The sequence below is a fragment of the Engraulis encrasicolus genome, chromosome 16, assembly GCF_034702125.1.
Source record: "Engraulis encrasicolus isolate BLACKSEA-1 chromosome 16, IST_EnEncr_1.0, whole genome shotgun sequence".
NCBI classification, from domain to species: Eukaryota; Metazoa; Chordata; class Actinopteri; order Clupeiformes; family Engraulidae; genus Engraulis; species Engraulis encrasicolus.
Window position 1 is genome coordinate 37,500,424 of NC_085872.1, and position 15,000 is coordinate 37,515,423.

At 48.9% G+C, this 15,000-nt stretch overlaps 1 protein-coding gene across 1 annotated transcript in view; it reads right to left on the reverse strand.

Moving 5' to 3' along the window:
- The window catches only part of phlpp1 (PH domain and leucine rich repeat protein phosphatase 1), an 82,877-nt gene that overhangs the window by 25,796 nt on the left and 42,081 nt on the right, over positions 1-15,000 (reverse strand). The window contains exons 2-4 of the mRNA XM_063219555.1: positions 12,676-12,872; positions 10,001-10,126; positions 6,557-6,705 (exon numbers count right to left, since the gene is read on the reverse strand). Of these exons, the coding sequence (XP_063075625.1) occupies positions 6,557-6,705; positions 10,001-10,126; positions 12,676-12,872 (472 nt within the window). The remainder of the gene's footprint in view (positions 1-6,556; positions 6,706-10,000; positions 10,127-12,675; positions 12,873-15,000) is intronic.

Consider the following 15,000-nt stretch of genomic DNA (forward strand, 5'->3'; position numbering starts at 1 on the left):
GACGTACAGTACAGTGTCTTTAATATGTCACGAGCCATACCACAGGCCAGCTCGTGACAATGCCTGCTTTGTTGAGCGGGTAACGAGCCATCATCAGCTTAGGAGGAGAGGAAGACATGCCGAGATAGATGGAGAGAGATGGAGAGATGGACAGAGGGAAAAGCAGATAGTGCTGTGATACATAGACAGACCAAGAAAATAGATAGATAGATAGATAGATAGATAGATAGATAGAGAGAGAGAGAGAGAGAGAGAGAGAGAGAGAGAGAGAGAGAGAGAGAGAGAGAGAGAGAGAGAGAGAGAGAGAGAGAGAGAGAGAGAGAGAGAGAGAGAGAGAGAGAGAGAGAGAGAGAGAGAGAGAGAGAGAGAGAGAGAGAGAGAGAGAGAGAGAAGCTCTCCCCCTGGAGCACCAAACGCCTGCCATCTCTGACAACAGTCAATCTGGCATGCTCGGCTTCCTGTCGCCGGGGCCCGATGTCAGTCACGGGCCGTGACGCCATATTGGCCAGCGCCTGCTCTGCCGCCAGCATCAGTGGCTCAGTCAGGCGTGGCCCTGGCCATGTCAGCCGAGAAGAGGGGGGCCTCGTGGGACACGAGGAGAACAGTGTGGCCTCGGCGTCACCGCACCGCACTGAGTGACGAGGTGTTGAAAAAACAAGCGAGGCATCAGGGGCGTTGTTGTCACTTTAAACAGCCGAGGGCTGTGGTGGCATTTACAGGACGTGCAGTGACCTTCAGCTCACCAAGGACGATCGCCATGCATGACTATCACCTCTCTGTGTGTGGGTGTGTATGTGTGTGTTTTTTGTTTATTTTTTTAAAAAGAATACAAAAAATAGAAATGCACTATGAGAGTGCAGACCTTTTGCCAAGGAAGCTGTTTGATAGAACATTTCACAATGTAACACCTAAATGTTTTCGGTCTGCCTTGTTTTTGTGAAGTTAACCTTTGACGCCTTAAGAACCTGTAAAAAGTCTGCTGAATACATATGCCCTCTTTAAGAAAAGTTGCCCTCAGCCTATAAAAACCTAAATATCTCTGAAGCACATAAAATCATGCAATAAGTTGCATTTAAACACTAAGACCCTCATCTAGCATTAAAATGTCTTCATTCAGCTATAACAAGCCAAGATTTTTCATAAAATTGTCTCAAATCTCATGAGCCTGAATGCTGCTTCATGCAGCTCCAGGCGCCAGGGCCAATATTGTGCAACGCAACATCCAGCATCAATGGGTTAAAAACTGGAATGTCAAAATTTGCCCTATCCCGCAATGGTGAATAATGTTTTCAAAAACATTCCCAAATCACTACCAAATCAATCAATCAATTTAATCACTTGTTCCTTGCGTCATTTCCAACAACTCTCAACATCAAATTCTGTGCATAATTTTCGAGTTATTCTGATGACAGACAAACAAACAGACCGACAAACAGACAGATAAACAAACCAACGCGACCGAAAACATAACTTCCTTGGTGATTGTAAAAATCAGGACATGCTGTTAAAAAAGAAACTGGCTACACAGGTAGTGATTTGAGACCTATGTGTACAGTCAGTGTGCGGGACACATTGCCAACTTCCTTGTCATTGCAACTGCCGTGTCATTGCTCCGAATCGAGACGAGCACTGTGCACGCCACATTGCCTATTTCCTTGCCATTGCAACACCCATCTGATTCGTGTACAGGTATGTACGTACGTATGTATTGACAACTTCCCTGTGAAGACCTTGGGCCTATAGTACGAAGCTGGTTCAGGAGTAAACCAGGTTAAGTTTAAAAAAAGAGGACTCTATTTGATGATTTACCTCTTAACTTAACTGAACCAGCGTTGTAGTATAGGCCTCTTGTGTAGTCATTGCTGAGGCTGATCACCCAATCATCCGTGGCTCATCCCACGGCAGACAAGCATCGAGGGGTTGCCGTGACCACCAGAGACCCTAAATCAGCTGCTAAGGTCAGAGAGCAGCTTGGCGCTGAGGTGATATTTACTCCATCACTATGGCGTCTCCTCGGCAACCGCTACGGAGGGGTGGGCGTTACCGCCGGGGTCCAGGGACGAGGGAAGGCGACGAGGGTCATAGGTCACACTGCTGTGGACCCTTAGCGGTGGGATTCTGCGGACGGGGTTAGCAGAGGGTAGGTTTCGACTGCTCGCTAATGATCGAGAAGCTAGAGAGAGTCATCGGTCTTCTGAAACACAAACCTCAAACAGCAATAGAGGAAAGGATGCCTCCTGACCCAACACCATACCCTCAAACTGTTCACACACTCACACACATACATACTGTGCACATACAGAAAAGTGGCTATACAGAATGTAACCACATGCACTTGCTGACACACACACACACACACACACACACACACACACACACACACACACACACACACACACACACACACACACACACACACACACACACACACACACACACACACACACACACACACACACACACACATACACACACACACACACACACACACGCACGAATTGAGCACATGCACGTGCACTCAAACTCTTCCAACCACCCACACACCCACACCCACACACACACACACACCAGAAGCGCAAGCTTAATCATGTGAATGGCAGGAACAGGAAACAAGGCCATGGCGTTATTGATCGCTGTAGCCATTTCATTAGGAGGGGGAGGCTGACGGGCCTGCAGGCAGCGAGAGGGATAGAGAGGGCGAGAGAGAGAGAGAGAGAGAGAGAGAGAGAGAGAGAGAGAGAGAGAGAGAGAGAGAGAGGGATAGAGAGGGCGAGAGAGAGAGAGAGAAAGAGGGGGGGGGCTGGGTATTCCCATCACACACATCCACTGACTAAGGGGGCCTCCCTGTCTGTCTCCCCTGCCTCAATCACAGTCCCTTCAACCCAGTGTTTCAGAAAGGGCAGCTTGCCAAACGGCAGAGTGTGGCCGTGGAGTGGACTCAAGTTCTTCACTTGACCCCACCCATCACATATATAGGGTAGGGATAGAACACTTCTTCTAAGTTGTTTGGAGTAAGACTACAGTGGAGACATTGACAGCCAGAGAAAACGCTACAATGCTACAGCTGATTCCGGGTAAAGGTGTGCAAAGTATTACTTTCTCGGCTGCACGAACACCTAAACGCTCGCATGACTGTATTCACGACTACACACATACACGGACTGCTTTGCCACCCAGGCTTTCCAATGTAACTCACAGCGCAGCCCAAATGAAAGTTTTATCAACTCCATCTTGCCCCACCAAAGTGAGAGGGTTCACCACTAGCATGAGAGGTAGAGAGGGCCGCCAGGTTTCCCAGAATGCTTTGAAGCTCCTCTTGCCTTGTGCGCTGGGTAGGTGTGATCACAGACAGACACAAGCCTTCAGACCCAATCTTTCAGACCCCCTTCTCTAGCTCAGGGGCTGGCTCGCAGCACTAGCCACAAGAGACGAGAGAGAGAGAGAGAGAGAGAGAGAGAGAGAGAGAGAGAGAGAGAGAGAGAGAGAGAGAGAGAGAGACGGGAAAGAGAGGGAGGAAGGAGAGACAGTTTGTGTTTGTGTGTAAAGGAGTGGAATTGAGAGGAAGAGAGAGCAATGAGGAGAAGAAGAGAGAGAAAGGCAGGAAAAGGCATTGTGAGTATGTGTGTGTAAGAGAGAGAAAGAGAGAGAGAGAGAGAGAAAGAGAGAGAAAGAGAGAGAAAGAGAGAGAAAGAGTGAGGGAGAGAGAAACAGAGAGAGCTGGAGAAAAAGAACGAGAGAGACAGAAAGAAAGGAGAGATAGAGACAGAGAGGCAGAGAGAGCAGCGAGCTAAAGAAAACAGAGAGATGGCCGGGGATGGCGTGTGTGGGAGAATGCGGGATGTTCACAGGGTGGGGACAAAGGACACGGCCCTTTAGCACGCACATGCACCCCCGCACAATAGGCGCACCTTCACGCCTCCTGAGCTCCAATAGCCTGGGGGCCCACGGCTGGGAGCTGTGGGGCCCTGCCTTGCCCAGCACAGCATAGCATAGCACAGCATGGACAGGCCAGGACGTGCTGGGCCTCTGGGCCTTCACACAGGCCAGACCACGCAGCCAGAGATTCTTTAAGTATAGAGATATGCCAACATAATAGGTTTCTATGGGCACCTAACATGACCAGGTTCCGGTCTGCCTAAAGGGGCGTGTCATAATGCTCCTAGCATTGAATAGAACAGTCCTCAGGTCTGCCTAGGTCTGCCTAAAGGGGGATTTCCCCCCCCAATAATAGAACCCGGAAACAATGGGCCAATGGAACCTCTCTCTCTCTACTCTCTCTGACGCAGCTTTGACTCTACCCACAAGGCCAATGCCAAGTACCCCTACTGCTAACAGACATGTAACACGCCGATACACACATTCAAACACATACTTGTAGATAGACACAACTAGGGCTGTAAGGCATATTGTATCAAATCATTAAATCACGAGTCGCAATACTGTATTGCAGTGCAAGAAGGCAGTATCGTGATACGCTCTTTTGGCGTTGTGTTTCACTTCAGTCCAGAAAACAACCACATCATGTGATGATGCTGCCAATCTTCAAATCATCATCATTACCCATTCTACCTATAAATAATTGTATTTTATAATGTCTGCAAATGTGAAAAAAGTAAATGAATAAATAAATAACCAATAAACAAAAGACACATTTAAAAAATCGTGGGGTGTATCGAACTGTAGGTCAAAGATTGTGATACGAACCGAATTGTGAGTTAAGCGTGTCGTTGCAAACCTAGACACAACTCATTTATACACAACAATGCATCCACATATGCCCGTAAACAGATACACAACCAGAGACAAACACATTCAGATACACTGACACAAACATAAAAGCACATTCAAAACCACAAGCGAGTGCACACACACACACACACGTGCATACGCGCACACACGCACAGCTTGTCCTCCGCTCTTTAAACAGGGCAGGACACCTGTGGGTGTCTACCACGAGAGGTGGGCCGTGTTGGGGGGGGCGCAGACAGACGCAGAGAGCCCAAATGCCATTTGTCCTTCCTAATGGTGACGGATTGAGCGGGGCCAGAGGACATGAATAGGCCCAGAGGCTCATGGGTAGGCAAGGCAGCAGGATGACGCAGCAGGCAAAGCGACAGACAGAGCCAAGATGACCCTGTCAGTGCTGCTACCACCACTAATGTTGCTGCTGCTGCTGCTGCATGTGCTACTGTTGCTTTTGCTACTGCTGCCTCTGTGCCAGTATGGTGCTTCTTGGCAGAGACAAGGGCACCTTGACATAGACAGAGGCAGGCATAGACGCACATGCACGCACACACACACACACGCACACACACACACACACACACACAGCTCGGTGGACTAAGACAGGAATTTGTCTTTTTACACCCACACACTTTTATAGATGTGAACATATATGAACAGATGTATTATATTATATGCATGACATAGACTTTGATGTGTTCTTGCATGTACCCCATGCATGCGCACACACGCACAAACACACACAGACACACATACAAACACACGTGCGGGCACACATGCACCCTCATGCTCCCGTGACTACAATAATCTCCCCTGATGAAAACAGCGGCTCTCTGTTCCCAGCCTGCTCTGCATACCACAGGGCCTGAAATGTGCAGCCTGCAGCCAGTCACTCCAATGCCCTACAACACACACACACACACACACACGCACGCACACACACATTCATACACACACATACCAACGCGTACACAGACACACATAAAGGAATGCACACACGTGCCCGCAAATGCACGCACGCACACACACATGCAGCTTGCAGCCAATCACGCTCATGCCTTACCACACACACACACACACACACACACACACACACACACACACACACACACACACACACACACACACACACACACACACACACACACACACACACACACACACACACACACACACACACACACACACACACACACACACACACACACACACACACGAAGGGCCTGAGGTCAACTCCAACACTGCACCAGACACACACACACACCCACGTACACTTTGGCATCTGCCACTGACACACAGGACCCCCCCAGGCCTGTTGCAAAAAACTACTTTTGAGCTACAACAGATAGCATGTTGGCACACCTGCCAAACACATACGCTAGAAAGAATGAGAGAGCGAGAGAGAGAGCGAGAGAGAGACAGAGAGAGCGAGAGTCAGAGAGAGAGCGAGAGAGAGACAGAGAGAGCGAACGAGCGAGCAAGAGTCAGAGAGAGAGCGAGAGAGAGACAGAGAGAGCGAACGAGCGAGCAAGAGTCAGAGAGAGAGAAAGAGAGAGAGAGAGAGAGAGAGAGAGAGAGAGAGAGCGCGAACGAGTGAGAGAGAGAAAGAGAGAGAGAGAGAGAGAGAGAGAGAGAGAGAGAGAGAGAGAGAGAGAGAGAGAGAGAGAGAGAGAGAGAGAGAGATAAAGAGACAGACAGACAGGCAGGCAGGCAGACAGACAGACAGACAGACAGACAGACAGGCAGAAAAACAGGCTGCCAGACAGGCCGACAGACAGACAGACAGACAGAGTGAGTGTGCTTCTGGTCATACCAGTGCAGTTGCTGTAGTGTGTGGTCTGCTGGTAGGAAGTTGTGTTTGAGGTTGAGATGGGTGAGGTCCTGGCTGTAGCGCAAGTTGGGCGGCAGCTTCTCTAGACTGCAACAGGACAGGTCCACCGAGCTGATCCTCTGGGACACCATCTGATACGGAGAGAGAGAGAGAGAGAGAGAGAGAGAGAGAGAGAGAGAGAGAGAGAGAGAGAGAGAGAGAGAGAGAGAGAGAGAGAGAGAGAGAGAGAGAGAGACAGAGACAGAGACAGAGACAAGGAGAGAGACAGAGAAAGAGGAAGCAAGAGAAAGAGAGAACGTGAAAGAGAGATAAGCATATGAAAAAAACCACCACCACACACAATGGCGATAACCTTGACCACATATTCTACAATAACGAAATAAAATAAAAACAAAAGAAAAACAAATCAAAGCATGATGATCATGGGCCTTGCTTCACTTGCTTCTCTCTTGCACTCAGTGTTCACAGAGATGAGACACCTGTTGAGCTGCTGGTGGACAGGACCCTGTCTCTGCCCTACAAAGGCAAAGTGCAGTAACTACGCCAACATTGACAGGAAGAAAAAATGTCTTCAAAGTGCTGGTATTAGGCTGGATATTGTAGTCACTGCAAATTTGACAAAGCAATTTCTCTGAAATGGGACACATTAGAACCAAAAGGGTTTATCACAAGACAATGGGGGTGTTGTTAACCCTCTGAGGTCCGAGTGCCCTTCAGAGGGCAATGTGTCTCCAAAAACAAATCTGTAACTCTGTGAGTTTTTGTCATTGAAACATATAAGTCACACCATTAGAAACCTCAGACCTTCCAGGTCCCAAATATATATATATATGAAATGAAAATACTTGAAAATGTTAGGGTGGTTCAAGCAGCCTAAAAGCCTCTGAAAAGCCTTAGACCTCAGAGGGTTAAAGACCATTGTCAGTCTAAACTCAATTCCTACAAAATATGACGTGGTAGTTACTGTAGTTTGCCTTTGTACGACAGTCTGGTGTTCTGCCTGCAGACCTCTGCTTGTCAAGTCATGTCCGCCGCCGTGGTCTGTTTGTATATCTTGGTTGTTCCGTATTTGCGTTGCGAGTCGGAGGCCCGGGGCGTGACCTCACCTAGGGGACCGGCCTGTTGGCGGTGCGGCGAACGTGAGACAGCGGTGTCGGGTTGCAGCCACTGGCTGCTTGGGTCAGTACAGGGGGCTTTTGTTGTTTGTGGATGACGAGGGCATCCGATTTGCCAGCGTGTCATTATTCTTTTCTGTTTTTTTTTGTTGTTTTGGTTTTGGGAAGAGTGGAATGGGGATGGGGGTGTGTGTTGGTGTTGGTGTTGCCGTAGGTGGTGGTGGTGGTGGGGAGATGGACGCAGGAAATGAAATGTGATGCAATCCGTTTGCGTTCACGCCCCTGGGTATGCGAGGGCCGGAGATGGATAGAGAGAGAGAGAGAGAGAGAGAGAGAGAGAGAGAGGGCCTGAGAAAGACGGAGAGAGAGGGATAGACAGAGAGAGAGGGTTTGAGAAAGAAGACAGAGAGAGAGAGAGAGAGAGAGAGAGAGAGAGAGAGAGAGAGAGAGAGAGAGAGAGAGAGAGAGAGAGAGAGAGAGAGAGAGAGAGAGTGAGAGTAACTCTACACAGGGAGGGGGACGACAGACACAAGATGGAACTCATCATGTTGGTGGACTACAGCTCAGGAAGGAAGGGTGAGGAGAGCAGAGCAGGCGGGGGGAGGGGGGAGAGGGGAGGAGGGAGAGCCTCAGATGTCTGACCAGTGTGGTGCTGCAGTGTAACCAGCTAGGCCCCCATAGTCAACGCCAGTGGGACGGGGCCTACTGTACGCCGCCGAGATGAGGCAGCAGAAGTGGTCACAGCACTCTGACCCACAGACAACTCAACAGCCCATTACTCTCACTTAGTAAGGCCTCCCCCTACCCCCCTTTTTCACTTGCTCACTCTACCCCTCGCTTCACCGCTCTCTCTCTCTCTCTCTCCACCTCTCTCTCTGTCTATCCATCCCTCTAAGTGAGTACGCCCTCTCTTAAGCATGTACTCTCTCTCTCGTTCTCTCGCTCTGTCTCTCTTTCTCTCTCTCTCTCTGTCTCTCTCTCTATCCCTCTCCCTCTCTTCAGCCTGCTCTCTCTCTCTCTCTCTCCATCCCAGTGTGGCTGCTATTCTGAGCTTCCCAGGGGGACCTGCGCCGCTCTGACACACCACAAGGTTGTCTCTGGGAAAATGCAGAAAATAGGCTCTGAGGTCTGTCCTAGTTGGGCTTGACGAGAAAAAAGAAGCTCTTTCCAAATTGTGCCCTGCCCCCAGGAGAGAGACAGTGAAAGAGGGAGACAGACAGAAGGAGAGAAAGAGAAGGGGTGAAAGGCAGAGAGAGAGAGAGAGAGAGAGAGAGAGAGAGAGAGAGACAGAGAGAGAGAGAGAGAGAGAGAGAGAGAGAGAGAGAGAGAGAGAGAGAGAGAGAGAGAGAGAGAGAGAGAGAGAGAGAGAGAGAGAGAGAGAGAGAGCATTGCAGTCATGGCTGACCCATACCGTGGACTCAGCTTTAAAACGCTTCACTAACAATTCAGTCCTATTAGGCTCGTGGTGACAGTTTGCTTGTTGACAGGGAAAATGGTTCCCCCCCCCCTTTTCTTACTTTGCGCTACTTCTGAGCTCCCTTACTCACGTCTTGCCAAATTTTACCCTGGCCAAGTAGGTGGTAATTCCATGACTAGTGGTGTTTTTATGTCATTTCATTTCATTTCATTTCATTTATTTACTGTTGTGAAGCGTCATGTCACTATGTAATAACGTAATAATGATTAGTCAGTATTTTCCGCATGTGCCTCACCCTGGCTCTCAGTCAGTGAGTCTTGAAAAAACTGTTCCGTCAGCATTCTAGCTAGCTGGTTCACAAAACCACAGCCATATTTGTGTGTGAGTCACTCTTGCTCAGTGCAGATATTTGTGTGCGTGTGTGTGTGTGCGTGCGCGTGTGTGTGTGTGATAAATCGAGTTGTCCCACTCTGCTTGTTTCGCAAAACCAAGAAGCGGGTCAATGACTGTAGTCATGGGCACTACTACTTCAGCCGCCTCAGAGCCGAGCCCGAGCGCGGGAAGAGCGCTGTAGAGATAAAAATGGAGGCTAGTAAACAAGTACGGTTTATAGTTTTTTTTCACGCGGTCTTCCACAAATACACACACACACCCCACCCACCTCCGTAATAACTTGTTCCACACGCACGCACACTACTCGACTCAGGCCACACACACACACACACACACACACACACACACACACACACACACACACACACACACACACACACACACACACACACACACACACACACACACACACACACACACACACACACACACACACACACACGTACAAATACTCAGACACACATACACACACACAAACAATGGTTTCTTCCATGCACTGACCTTGGCTGCGTGTCGATGCCAGCGTAGGTGCTCAGTGAAGCTGTCAAAGCTGATGTAGTAGGTCTGACTCTGGGGGCCTGCCGAGCTGAAGGCCAAACAGTGGTTGTGTTTCTTCACCTCTTCCACCTGAAATACACAACACACGCACACACACACACACACGCACACGCACACACAGTTAGCAAAGTCAGCAAAGAAGCAACATCATATTCCTATAGAAGCAACAGGAGTGAACAGGAATCATAATACACAAACGAGCTACATGCAGAAAGATGTCAAGTTACTGTAAAACAATAGTTGGTTTTGTGTAAAAGCTGAAAGCTGAGCGTTTCTGGCTATTGCCTGGCTGAAGCAGAGGTCACCTACTGGCTCGGTGTAAGGGTAGGGGGCAACAATGTTGCCCGAGTCAAAAAATAACAGCTGCATTTGTCTCCATTCAGGAGGCTCAAAAACAATGTTACAGGTCAGCTCACTGGGAGGTCTTCTATGTGAAACGTCCAGTACACGTCCACAGAGTCGTACACATAAACAAGACGCATGGACACACATTCAGGCCCACATGCTCTCTCGTACTACCTCACACACTCAAACAGAGAAAAATATACAGTGTTTAGGTTTCACTCTCAAACTCAAACGCACCTTGTCACACACCCTCATTCACACGTACGCAAACACACACACACACACGCAAGCACTTGACACACACACACACACACACACACACACACACACACAAACACACACACACACACACACACACTGAAAAAAACCTTCCCAAAGCCACATGGGCGCCTGACAGAGAGCAGCGAGGCTGCTCATGACGGGTAAGTGATGTGCCAGCCTCATGCAGGGGTTCATCTAAGCGGGACAGGCAGGACCAGAGCTATTTCAGTCCCCGTCTCAGCAGCAGCAAGCAGCAGCAGTAGCAATAGCAACAGCAGTAGCAGCAGCAAGCAACAGAGGGGGCCTGCTAGTAATAAAAAAGGCTTTTCCTCCGTGCTGCTTCTTGCTGGCATGCAGCCCGCCCCCCCTGCTGCTGCTGTGTCCGTCTGTGAGCCTGCACTGCTGAGCGACTCAATCGAGGCACGATGGGGACAGGACGATGGCTGAACCGAAAGGAGGGGGAGATGAAAGGATGAAGCGATGAAGGGAGAAATGCATGGAAGGAACAGTGGATGGATGGAGGGACATAAAGGTGAACAGTGCCACAACGACTGGCACACAATGATGACCTAAACCTGCAATACAAGGGGGAAATGGCGGTGGAGGGGGATGCCCTAACTTGACTTGGGCCCTGATTGACTGAATGACTCACTATTTCTTGGAGCGATTGAGTGATGGACTGACAGAGTGAGTAACCAAGGAGGAAATACAAGGGCTGAGAGGAAGACGGAGTTAAACAGAAAAAGAGAAAGGAACTGGAATAAAGAGTGTGTGTAAGTGTGTGTGTGTGTGTGTGTGAGAGTGAGTATCGGGTCCAACAATGAAGTTATGCTAGTACTCACACACGCATACACATTTATAAATATATTTTAAAAAACGGCTACCTGTGGTTGTGTGTTGACGTAAAAATGTCGCAAGACAACATCCCTTATTTATAGCATTGAAATAAATCCCGTTTCAGAAAAAATTGGTTGGCATTGCCCTGACCTCGCACATCAAATCTTGTTGTGGTGGCGAGGACATGTCCTGGCTCATGTGTAAGATTATCAGCAAGATAATTCTGCGATGTCCCTTTAAAACCAACTGGCATGTCCTATGCGGGTGGCAGGTAGCATGGTAATCATAGGGCTTGTTTACGCGGCCCGACCTGCTTCCAACCTCTTCCACCCCCTGCACTATCCATTTCATCCCCCAAATGATTGTAATGTGAATCCCTTCTCGCATCCGAACCACTTGGCTGCGGGTTAATGAAAACATGATGTGGTCAAACTGTCTATTTAGTCAGTGCACACACACACACCGAACGAACAGCACTGTTTGTGGGAACAAAAAAATGTCAGCTCATACAATATTAGACCTGGTTTTAGTACCTGTACGTACAGATGCACACAAATGGTCGCACGCACGCACGCACGCACGCACACACGCACACACGCTACAGTGTGCTGGGATAGCTAGTCTGCTTGTCTGACCTTGATGGAGAAAAGCAGGAAGTGTCTGAGTGTCTGTCTCAGCTTGATAGATGGCACATAATGTATGGCTGCCACTGATGTGTGTGTTGTATTAGCACATGCATCTGTGTGGGAACATCTGTGTGTGTGTGTGTGTGTGTGTGTGCATGTGCCTGCCTGCCTACATGTTGTGGCTTTCCTGTGTTTTTTCCTGTGTCTATGGGCTTGCATGTATAATGTATAAATGTGTGTGTGTGTGTGTGTGTGTGTGTGTGTGTGTGTGTGTGTGTGTGTGTGTGTGTGTGTGTGTGTGTGTGTGTGTGTGTGTCTGTGTGTGTGTGTGTGTGTGTGTGTGTGTGTGTGTGTGTGTGTGTGTGTGTGTGTGTACACACATGTGTTCTTGCCTGCACTTGTGTGCTATTTTGTGTGCTTGTGTGCTACTGTGTGTGTGTGTGCTACTGTGTGTGTGTGTGTGTGTGTGTGTGTGTGTGTGTGTGTGTGTGTGCGTGCGCGCGCATGCGTAAGCATGTGCTTGTATGCATTTTTGCGTTCCCTGCTCACCTTTCCGCCGATGAGAGGCAGGATGTGCATCTTGCCGGTGTGGCTGGCCTTGACGGAGGACACCATGAGGCAGGTGCCACACAGGATGACCTGCCGCCGACTCCACCTGTTCACCGGCAGCTGGAGCTTCCCCTTGCGCACGTTGTACGTCCCCGAGAGCTGCACGCGCTCCGAGCTCTCAATGATCTGCGGCTTCCCTGAAGGAAGAAGAGAGAGAAAGAGAGAGGGAGGGAGGGGGAGAGAAAAAAGGTTAGCATCTACCGCAGCAGTGCTGTAAAAAACGTGTTAAAGTAAAGAAAGGTCACTGTGAGACAAGGCGGCAAAGTCTGAAGGCATGACGATGACAAATGGTTCTATTGTTTGCATGATGTTGCTAAGCAACGGCATGACAAGCCTGATTCACCATGACAAGTGGTCTGCTCATTATTTACATTATTACATCAACATTATTTACAAAACCCATGGCTTAATGTCAGTGGATACGTGCCAAGAGAACATCTGCTGGTAACAATGGCCAGCATCCCTGAATCAAAAGGTGTCCTGTGTAGTGTGTATCATCCCCATCATAACTTTTACTTGCTCATCTGACAGGAGATAAACATGTTCGATAGAGAGAGTGAAAGAGCAGGAGAAAGAGATGGCAAGCGAGAGCGAGAGAGAGACAGAGAGGCGAGAGCGAGCGAGAGAGACAGACAGACAGAGAGTGAAAGGGCTGAATCTGCCTCATGTAACACACAGACGACTGAAAGTGATACCACCAGCACAGGACGGCTGTTTGCCGAGGATAGTTGAGGACGCTACCACCAGCAGCGCGGGCATTGGATTTCTCTTGACCCTGGGTCAGAGCTCGCTCCTTTGCATGGAAAGGGTATGGTGGTTGTAAGCATGACTCGGGAGTCCGCTCCACTTCCACAGTAGCATCTCCACCACACTCCAGTCCACTCCACAAAGGCTCTCAGGGAACATTCCTCAAGACCTCCTTTTAAAATAACCACCCTATCGTCCATTAACAAATCACTCCCGTGTGACTTGCGGAACTCGCTTCGAATCTCGGGCGATGGCCAGCTTAAAGCCCTCGCGCTGCGATGCGTCACGCAGTGGCAAGCCAAAGGGCCCGGGGAAAGCACTAGAACGCGCTCTCACCCGCGTTGAATAATTCACATGGAAGGCTATTTTCTACATCCGTTGCCGTTGGCCCTGACACCCTGGGCATCTGTTTTACACGGTGAGAGTTAGGGCTGCAGCCGGCCGAGAGATCCACGCAGCGCTGGCCCCGGTCCAGGCTGAGTCCAGCCGCGTGGCGTCGGACGCAGCGACAAGACGTCTCGTGCTTGTTATGACACAGACAGAGCAGAGTCTCTCTACAGAGGTACGGTAGACAGGCATCCAGAGTTCAGACGTCCACACCAAGCAAAACCGGACCTAGTGGAGCCACTGAATAGCAGACAGGCCAAGGGTGTAATTCATTCGTCTAGGACGTGTTGAAAAACGTGCATTTAGGCCGTGTTGATGTGAAGAAGCGTGATGGAAAATTATGACTTACACAACAAGTCAGAGAAACAGCCTTTAATCCCCCTCCCTTCACCCCAAACACGCACACAAACAAACACAATACGGCCAAAAGCAATAGACCTAGGGCTGTGCAATATATCGTATTTATATCGCGATATCAATATTCATCATATATCGTGATATCAATATCAAAATTCATATATCGTGATATTTTGTCATTTGTCATTTGCAACGCTACGGTGCAGTATGGCAGCCAAGGGATTAGCAAAACGCAGGGGTGGTACATCAGAACTAGCTCTATGTCGAGAAAGATAGACGCCTCTCAAGTCTCGCGCTCTCCTCAAGTCTACATTCACCCAGACTTACCAGACATTATGCTACTAGAAAGCACTAGAAACTAGAAAGTCATTATGTGTGCTACTCCACTATGATAATAGTGGCGGGGGTTGGGAATTTCGTATATATCGCTTAAAATATCGTGATATCAATATTTACAGAAAATATCGTGATATTGATTTTTTCTAATATCGAGCAGCCCTAAATAGACCACACACATTCACGCACGCACAGTCCTGTGAAGAAAACTAGCCCTTCCACCCACCAGCCGCAATATTCAGCATGGCTCGCATTTGGTATTTTGCTGTAAATACAATGATGTTGTGTCACCTTCAGCCCCCAGAACAACCTAAGATCTGCACATGGTCAACACATGCAGAAGTTGACTCACTCAACAAGGACGAGTCGTGTTATTACAATACTAGTAGATGACTTGCAGTCTGCATATGTACATTATGCCTCAATGTCTGTAATGTA